Genomic DNA, 9686 nt, shown 5'->3' on the forward strand with positions numbered 1-9686 from the left:
TCGGTCTCCTCCTCTTCCTCGGCCTCCTTTTCATCATCGTCCACCTCCTCTTGCTCCATGTCTTGGGCCGCCTCCGAATGATGCCAAATGGAGTCGTAGTTGGGCTCATCAAGAAAGTATTGTGAGCTCACTCGTGGGGAGAACTTGACCCAAGTGGAAGCATCTGTTCAGAATGGTGGTGGTAGTGGTGGTGATGGTGGCCGAGAGGATGGTGGTGGCGGCCGAGTGGGTGGTGGTGGTGGTGATGTTGCTCGAGAGAATGGTGGTGGTGATGATGGCTGAGAAGATGGTGGTGGTGTTTTCTTCCTCGAGACCTTGTTTGAGTGATGGTGGCCGAGGGGGTGGTGGTGCATGTCATTGAGGAGCTCGACCACAACATATACATGCTATATTTGTGATGATTTTGGATCAAACATTGTGTTTGAAGTGATGCCTTTTGGGTGAACTATGCATGTTTTAATTTAAAAATCACAATGATGAAACTATATCTTATGACGTTTTGTTATGCATGTTTGAATTTCAATGTTTCAATGATTTATATTGTGAAGTGTTTGAAGTTCATGCGGCTAGGTGTGGCTAAAACAAAACAAAAAAGACTATGCAATTTTTTTTACTCCACTAAGTTTAGTGGATCGGCTAGGGGCGGCCACCTATAGACGAGGATAATTTTCCTCCACTAACTTTACCCGGCCGGATACTCCACTAACTTTTAGGGAATTGGTTAGAGTTGCCTTAATATATGATATTATGTCTTACAGATGTAGTATTATACATTCATATTATATATATGATACTTATGAAATTCTCCGCTACGGGCAGCCTGAGTATCTAGTACTACTAACATGGTTGGCCAGCTTAAGATTCCGGCAGATATAAAACCATGCAAGGCAGTGTACGATAGGCACGTACCTCCAATTGGCCAAATGCATACGTTAATAATCTTTGTGTTCAGCTGGATCCTGCAGTGCAATGGTCCTGTTCTGCATAACTACAAGTCGATCGATCGATCGTGCAGTCACAAAACTCTCTTGATTAACTAGTGACGATCGATCTTATCACCATTGGTCAATGTAAGGTACATGGCATCATATATCATATGAATCCAAGTCTATCCATCTCGACAAGCAAAGCGCGCTCATACGCCGGCCGGTGCCTTGCCACACGTATATAAGATTAAAATTAATTAGCATAATAGTTAATCTTTGGGTTCAGCTGGATCCTGCAGTGCGGTGGTCCTGCCCTGCATAGATATATGACGTCAAGGTTATACAATTGCTGATCATCTCTGCATAGATAGTTATTACTTCTAATCGGTTCCGTTATTTGACTTTTTCCTTTTTTCTGATTTCAAACCCAGACCAAACCCGACACGGATTCTGTAGCTAGGAGCCTAGGAGCTAGGTTCAGCTAGATAGCTAGTTTAATTACCTTCAGGTAATCAGTTTGCTGCCTACATCTCACTGTTTACTGAAGGAACAGTTGAATATGATTGAGCTAGCAGAGCGCATGCAATTCGTGCATGTTCATGCGTGAAAGCATGAAACATGATTAGAGCAGAGGTCGATGGTGATGGACTAGCTAGGGTTCATCAGCATCAATATATTAGCTAGACCACTGATTGAAATGGCTAATGATCATACTCCCATTGCTAGGTTTTTTGTCAGCATCCAAGTTAATTAAGCCCTGCTAATAGGTGGTTTGATTCCTATACCAGCCAATGGCCTTGGAAGATGCACGGGTTCATCGATGATGTGACATGCTGATTTTCTTTTCAAACTAGATGATGACATGCATGATGATACATAAAGCAGAACACAAGTAATCTCTCTGATAATATGCCATTCTGATTCTTATTCTTCTACCTTTTCGAGGATATCATGTCACTCACGAGGGGTGAGTACTACCAATGACAGTAACAAATTGAGCAGGAGAAATGAACACCTCTTATTTATTCTTTTTCCAAACTAACACCTCTTATTGATCTTCATTGTCGTATCAAGAAGATACAGCTGCAAGAAGGTATAATCACTGGCCTATGCATAAGAAGATGCACGCACCCGAGGTTTTCATCTCCTTGTATAATTTCTTATGCACAATTTTTTCACCTCGAGATGGGTTCTTTTTTGTCAGGTGATTTCTCAGGGAGCAGCGGCAGAATAGTTCGTTTTCCATCCTTTTCAAACTTTTTCTTATGCATGCCTTGTAATGGTCTCAAAATGAAAGAACACAAGTTGCTATTTACATAAGTGCGAATTACTAGTATACAAATTTCCGCTAAAATAGAAAGAAAAAAATCTGTATTTTTACAAGCTGTAGTTGCGTGTAGCTTAATGGCCAATGGTTTAAGTACACCTCAAGAAGTACAAGGCGAACTGGTTAACTGTTAAACAAATCCATGACAACTGCATCAAGTAAATTAAACTATCCTCTGCTAGGAGACGAAGCCCACACATCCTAGTTTACTCCTAACAATACACCATTTCCTGCTCTGACTTCACACAGAGGGGTGTGGAGAACAGCTCCAAGACATAACAATTGTTAGATTTAAAAATGGCATCAAGAAGTTGACCCCATCATTTGTCCCAAGAAATGGCAGCAAATGAGGTTAAATTTGTGCGTATATAACTAGGGGATTGAGCCAGATGCCAAGCTAAGTTAGTACACTATCTAGGAGAGATGGAGACAGAGATAGAAAGGGAGAAGATGGAGAGGGGCAAGTCTGAGCTGAGGGTGGCCATGGAGGAGCTCTGCTTGCTCAGCCCAGGAGATGGTGAAGAACAGGAGCAGGAGCAGCAACTTAGGTCATCCACCATGGATCTCCTCTGTGTCTCCAAGCAGCTTCTGCATGTCCTTGGTTGGTTACTTACTCAATACTATTTCAGATGCAAAATATATCATGCTATTTATTTCACTCTTTTGTTCAGTAAGAATGGAAGTTCATGAAGATTGAACTGTTCTGTTGTTCTAGAGAGAAAAAACACCCTTTTTAAGTACTTGTCGATGTTTTTTCCTTTGCGTTGGGACGAATCGTGGAATATTCTCTCTCATGAAGCATGGGAATGAAAATGCCCACCATCTAGACTGATATGAAACTGAAACTGGAAATTGTAGAAATGAACTTACATTTCTTCAGGGCTACTCTGTTTCAAACCCTCGCTTATCATATCTGTAAATTTAATGCTGAAATAATAAACACTTTGTTTTCTCAAAGATGAGATTGGGCCAACGTTACTAGTCCTCAGGCAAGACATTCAGCAAAATGTTCAGGTAATTGCTCCTTGTACGAAATCATCTTATTCCCATTGTTGCTCTGCATTCTGCATTGCATTTGTTCACATCACTAAGCAACTGAGCATACCAAATCCTTGTGTTAATTGCGATTATTACAGTTATCTATCTTTTGCAGAGACTACAAGATCTCCATGCAAGAGACTCCTCGAAATATGCGACTTTGACCGCGATTGTGATAGAGGAAGTGGAGGAGGGGACCTCAAAGAAGACCAACAGTTGCACCAGGGCTATTATCTGGCTGGCTAGGTAAATTAACTGTACATGAACTTTCTGCTCATCTAACATATGTTCTTGTATACCATATATATCGATTCTGTTTCAAAACCTTCGTTCTTAAGTGTCATGAAACACGTTCGGTATAGGTCGATAAATTTCTCAGTACATTTGCTGGAGAGATTAATGAAGAACCCAGATTCAAGCCTGAAAAAGATGGTGGAAGAAGCATACAACAGCACCCTGAAGCCATTCCATGGATGGATCTCATCAGCTGCTTACAGGGTATGATCAGTTGACATACTGCTTTCATGATCATGACTTCTTCAGAATTTGAAGTATTATTTTACATTGCTATACAAGCTACTCGCAATTATCTGAAGATTGTTCACGCGGCAAATCTAGTTCATCGATCGTGTGCGTAGATTAATTTGCCGAGTTGCAGTCATCAGTTGGTTTGAGTTGTTTCCACTGACCTAATCTGTTGAGCATAGTTGCAAATTGTCAGGTAGCATTGGGTCTCATTCCGGAAAGAGAGATCTTTATTCAGCTGCTGATGGGGAACTGCCAGGATCCTGAGGATTTTGGAGGAGATGTCATGATCTTGGTCTCCATTGTACAGCCTCTGCTAGAAGAGATCAATGCCATTTTGGTCAGTGTTCCCATCCACATGCACATCTTCTTAATTAATCAGTCATTGCATTGCATGAGAGATATGTGTTTTCTGATACCGTTCATGGTTAATCTACAGGTCAAACACCAGCTGGACAGGCTCAAATCCACCTGAAAAACAAGGATGGCCAATCACCTGATGATTGTACATATCTACTACTGTACTGCACAAGCTAATTAACCTACCTTGCGTTGTAAAATGAAGATTAAGGACTTCTTTGTTGGTGGGTTTTTTTAAGCAACTGCTGGTGGTTGGTTCCAGACTCCCTTTTTGTTAAGCTGTCACAGATGTCTTTGCTGTATGTCTTTGTGCCCTTGTAGTTTTAGTGGGTTGGATGTATCGAGAACTTATTTACCTGAAACAAAATGCATCTCCTGTTTCTCTTTCTTCTAATTTCCTTCCCTGTGACTCGCAGTATTTCTTTAACCTCTACCTTTTGATTTCCATCAACCAAATGACGTGAACAATAGAAAACATTAAAAATTCAGGCTTGTGCTCGCTAGCTCCTCTAGAGAAGTTCAGCGATCTTTAAGCAATTAACTGAAGTTTCATCCCAGTTTGATTTATCATACTCATACACTTACTTTCTCACATAGTATCATTTTTTTTATTGTTGAGAATACCATATGAAAAGTATTATAGTACTACATGCTCTGCTCTATGATCCGTGAACTTTTGTAGAAGAGAATGGAAAAGGTGACAACACCATTCATGCCTTCATAACAGCAACCACCAAGAATCTTCTTCTCTTCTCTAACAGTTCTGATGTATTTTGTTGTTTTCTTCTAGCTCACCGCAAGATATACAAAAACTAAAGAAACCATGAGTTGCACGTACCTGATATCTTGAGATGAAGATGACATTGACGTTCATCGATCTCGGCTCAGCTGCTTGCAATTTCACAGCTATATGACCAAGCTGTTTGGCCAGTTTTGTTTCTTAGCTGTTTGCTTTATCGTTTCACACCAGAGTTATTTTTACTTATCCAACTTTTTTTTTGATTTGTATCAAACTGAAATTAATACAAACATATGCTGTACTCCCTCCGTCCGGAAATGTCATCAAAATGAATAAAAGGGGATGTATCTAGATGTATTTTAGTTCTGCATACACCCCTTTTTGTCCATTTTGATGACAAGTTTTTTCGGACGGAGGGAGTACATCTTAAGCTCTACATGATCCATTGTGCAATTTGATAACATATGACGCATCCAGCCAGTGGTGGAGCCAGGATTGAAGCGAAACCCGGGCCCAATTTTTTTTGAAAAAAATATATTTTTCGTCCCTTAATTTTTGACGGAGTCTAGATTCGGTCCCTCAACTATGAAACCAGACAACATGCACCTCCAACTCTTAAAACCGGACAAGTTTCATCCTCCTCCCGGTTTTGGCCGGTCTTGATGCTGGCTCATCCCGGTTTTGACCGATCCATGCTGACGTGGCAAAGAAACCCCCGAATTGACTTCCCGGTTCCTCTCTCTCTCTCTATACATGGCGTCTGCGGGCAAGGAGCAAGCTGCTGCTGGTGGTCGTCTCGACAGCATGAGCGCGGCGCCAGGAGAGCGGATTGCCGCGGCTCGACCTGCTCGTTGCCTAGATGGAGCACGTCGCCGTTATGGCCGGACTGGGGCACCTCGCGGCCGTGGTGGTACTCGCCGTCGTCGCCGGCCTTCACGCGCGGTCCAACACTTGGATCCAGCAGCGTGGTGAAGAGGCGGTGGCGCTGACCTCCCCGCTCGCCCACAAGCTCACACTCGGCACGTACCTCGCCGTCGAGCGCAACCCGAACCTATCCCTCCCATCGTATTTCCTGTTGCTCAGCGCCTGGGACCCCACGCACCGGCCGCGCCGCGTCACTTCCCCGCGTGCCTTCATGCGAAAACTCAGGGACGAGGAGAAGACGTGGTGGATGCTTGCCGTGCCGTGTGGTGCAGGTCGCGGCCATGTCCCCCCTGTAGTCTTCAGGCGTCCGGAGGAGTGGCCAGCACGGATGGTTATAGAGGAGCACAGGGCATGCCCGTCGGTGGTGACCATGACAGCCGGCGGTGGCTGCAGGCACGCCTCAAGGAGATGTTACGGACGAAAGCAGGTCGCGCAGGACGACGGCAGGTGCTCGAGGAGGCGCGGAGGTGTCCAGCGGCAGTGGGTGCAGCCAGAGGCGCGGAGTCACATGCATGACGGCTTGGAGCGGCATGTTTAGTGGCCAGCAGGGCAGCCGGCGGTGCGTGGTCGTTAGCTGGGCCACCAATGGTGGCAGCGCTGGCTCGTAGACGGTTGTGCCGTGGTGCAGCAAGTGCACGTCAATTGTTTGACGATGTCTAGATAGGAGATGGATGAAGAGAAATAGAAATATTGCCACCTACACATGACCCGGTCAAAACAATGCTGAGTTGGCATGGATACCGCTTCAGTTGAGTCGGGGGACCAAATGTGTCCGGTTTCAAGAATTTGGAGTGCAGATTGTCCGGTTTCATAGTTGAGGGACCAAATGACTCCGTCAAAAATTGAGGGACGAAAAGTATATTTTTTCATTTTTTCGGCAACAAGGGAAAACTTTGGCACCTATAACTACCCAAAAACACATCATGACATTTAAAAAAGATAATATGCAATAACAAACCAAATAAATTCAGTTGTTCAATAATCCTAAAATTTAATCTTGGTGCTTAACAATCCAATAGAAGAGATAAAACATGATAAAACCAGAAATAATACAGGGATATAAGAGTACCAAATCAGTTGTTTATTTCATTCGTGCCTCCCATAACATCATCTGCGGCAGAAGAAGAAGCAACACCTAAGACATCAAACATGTAATTTCATAAGAAAAGGCATAAACATAGTGAAATAATAATGAATAATTAAAATCTAAAACTTACCTCTATGAGGAGGTAGAAGCCCTCTGCGATCCCTATAGGCTTGAGAAATATCTTATCTTCTATTTTCTGAAGTATGAAATGAATTGACATAAAAAAGCTTCAGTTTCAAATCGATTATACATACTATATAATTAGGCAGGAACGATGACTGAATAGTTGAGGGTCAGTTAAACTTTCTTCATATCATACACAGACATGGGCTATACATCAATTAAATTGTAGTCCGGAGTCGGGGAGTGGCCAGAGTAGAGTGGCGGCGCGGAGACGGGGAATCCGGATTCAGGCAATGGCCGGATTAGAGCGGCGGCGTCGCCTGGCTAGAGCAACAGTGGCAGACAGGCAATCCACAGTCTTGAGCAGCGGGGAGCAGCCGAGCAGGGGATTGAGGAAGAGCGACGGCCCCGGGCTATGTCAGGGAGACAAGCGGGAAGGAGCGAGGCAGTCCCTGGGACTGGACGGGGCGTGGGGGAAGTCGCCGGCGGCCAGGCGGTGGCGCGGCGAACATGAGGGGAGGCGGCTGTCGCGGTCGCTCCGCTCTGACTCGCGTGCGTGCGTGTGAGTGCGAACTGCGGTGCCTAGGTCGTGGCTGAGGAAGCTGGGCGTCTGTGCCTTGGCTATGTCGTGGGCTAGGCCCCGGGCCCATATGAAAAACATATAGCGTAGTAAAAGGAAAAGCCATGCCCCAGGCCTGGGCCCTGGGGGCCTGGGGTGTGTAGATCCGCCCCTGCATCCAGCCATATTAACTTGTTCATCATTCAACTAGAACACAAAACTCAGCCACTCATGCGTGGAGGAATTTTATTTGCTAAAAACCATATAGTTGTGACAATGCCTATAAAACTTTGTGTCAAACATATTATGATTTATTTATTTATTGCGAGAAAATTTTCAATCTATTCATCTTTAATCATGGCAGTATGGCAAACATCGGAAACAGTAAAAATTGCATCAATATCTGTAGACCAATTGTTCTAGCACCGCCGTCATCAATATCGGAAATAGTAAAAACTGCATCAATATCGGAAATAGTAAAAAAGCGAGTCGAAGGCGCGCCGCCGTCATCGCCCCTCCCTCGCCGGAGCCGGTCAAAACTTGTTGTAGTAGACAGTCGGGAAGTCGTCGTGCTAAGACCCCGTAGGACCAGCACACCAGAACAATAGCCTCCGCCGTTGGAGAGTAGCGTATATTAGAAGGATCCAATCTGAAGACAGACGAACTTAGGCGAACTACTACTAGATCCGAGCAAATCTACTAAGGACAAATCCGTTAGAGACACACCTCCACACACCCACCGACGATGCTAGATATACCATCGGGACGGGGCCCAGGTGGGGAGAACATTATTCCATCTTCAGGAAGCCGTCGTCTTCTCGTCTTCCTGAGCAGGATACAAACCCTAAAAAAACTCGAAAGAACATCTAAAAACAAAGCCCTCCCACCAACAAAACATATTATAAATACTAAAAGTGGTGGAAGGTCAAAAGTCACTAAAATAACTCGCCGAGCAAAGTGGCAAGGAAAGAATAGATGTTGAATAGATTCATCCTCACAATTTGTTTCCTTTTTGATTTTTTGACAAGTTTTTTTAACCCTGAACCATAGAACAATTGTTCTAGCACCTGCCCCATTTGATGAGGTAGTTGCTCATTTATCCACTGACAAGGCACCTGGGCCAGATGGATTTAATGGAGTTTTCATCGGAAACTGTTGGAATATTATTTCTAAGGACTTTTATGAGCTTATTCAAGGCTTTCACCAAGGAAAAATCAAGCTTCAAAGCATCAACAACTCCTATATCACACTCATCCCAAACAAAGATAATCCTATGAGACCAAATGATTTTAGGCCAATATCTTTGCTTAACTGCACTGTCAAAATCATTACCAAGCTTCTTGCCAATAGACTCCAAAAGATCATTCTCAAGTTGGTGCATATTAACCAATATGGTTTCTTGAAGGAAAAAATCTATTCAGGACTGGGCATGGGGATTTGAATATTTGCACCAATGCCAACAATCAAGACAAGAGATTATCATCCTGAAATTGGATTTTGAAAAAGCCTTTGACTTAATTGATCACGAGTTTATTTTGAACATCATGAGAGCTAGAGGTTTTGGTTAGAAGTGGATTAGTAGGATCCAAAACATCTTTGACTCAGGTACTTCTGTTGTTCTCCTTAATGGAATCCCAGGGAAAATTATACACTACAAAAGAGGGGCCAGACAAGGAGATTCTCTATCTCCGTTATTATTTGTCCTTGCTGTTGACTTCCTACAATCAATTGCCAATGAAGCCATGAGAAATAACATTATCTCTGCCCCTTTGCATATCAACTCATGCCCAGATTTGTCTGCAATACAATATGTTGATGACACAATATTGGTGATGCCAGCTGATGTAACCCAAGTATGTCAAGTCAGAAACCTGCTGCTACACTTTGTTGATCGAACAAGCCTTAAGGTGAACTATAACAAATCTATGACCATTCCAATCAATGTGGGTACTGATAAGCTTGAACTCATTAAAGATACTCTGGGATGCCAGTTGGGTTCTTTCCCCTTCACCTATATTGGACTGCCCCTCGGTACCTATAAGTTGAAGATTGAGGATTTTATTACAATGATGCAAAGA

At 43.6% G+C, this 9686-nt stretch overlaps 1 protein-coding gene and 1 long non-coding RNA gene across 4 annotated transcripts; one reads left to right on the plus strand and one right to left on the minus strand.

Annotated features, from left to right (window-relative positions):
• The first annotated feature begins 2477 nt into the window (after positions 1-2477).
• LOC123165312 (glycolipid transfer protein 3) lies at positions 2478-4563 on the plus strand. Of its 2 annotated transcripts, XM_044582940.1 has the most exons (6): positions 2495-2854; positions 3212-3267; positions 3407-3537; positions 3654-3789; positions 4013-4156; positions 4256-4563. In XM_044582940.1, the coding sequence occupies exons 1-6, from the start codon at positions 2677-2679 to the stop codon at positions 4289-4291; spliced, it is 681 nt and encodes a 226-aa protein (XP_044438875.1). In that variant the 5' UTR covers positions 2495-2676; the 3' UTR covers positions 4292-4563. The 2 variants fall into 2 exon arrangements, with proteins under 2 accessions (XP_044438874.1, XP_044438875.1); XM_044582939.1 differs by having other exon boundaries at positions 2478-2854; positions 4013-4563.
• LOC123165313 (uncharacterized) lies at positions 3705-7667 on the minus strand. 2 transcript variants are annotated; one of them, XR_006482927.1, is made up of 5 exons: positions 7263-7667; positions 7057-7122; positions 4363-6974; positions 4236-4287; positions 3705-4129 (listed from the first exon to the last, which is right to left on the minus strand). It is a non-coding gene; the product is annotated as an uncharacterized lncRNA (long non-coding RNA). The 2 variants fall into 2 exon arrangements; XR_006482926.1 differs by having other exon boundaries at positions 4236-6974.
• Between the last annotated feature and the right edge of the window lie 2019 nt (positions 7668-9686).

The sequence above is a fragment of the Triticum aestivum genome, chromosome 7D (assembly GCF_018294505.1).
Source record: "Triticum aestivum cultivar Chinese Spring chromosome 7D, IWGSC CS RefSeq v2.1, whole genome shotgun sequence".
Lineage (NCBI taxonomy): Eukaryota > Viridiplantae > Streptophyta > Magnoliopsida > Poales > Poaceae > Triticum > Triticum aestivum.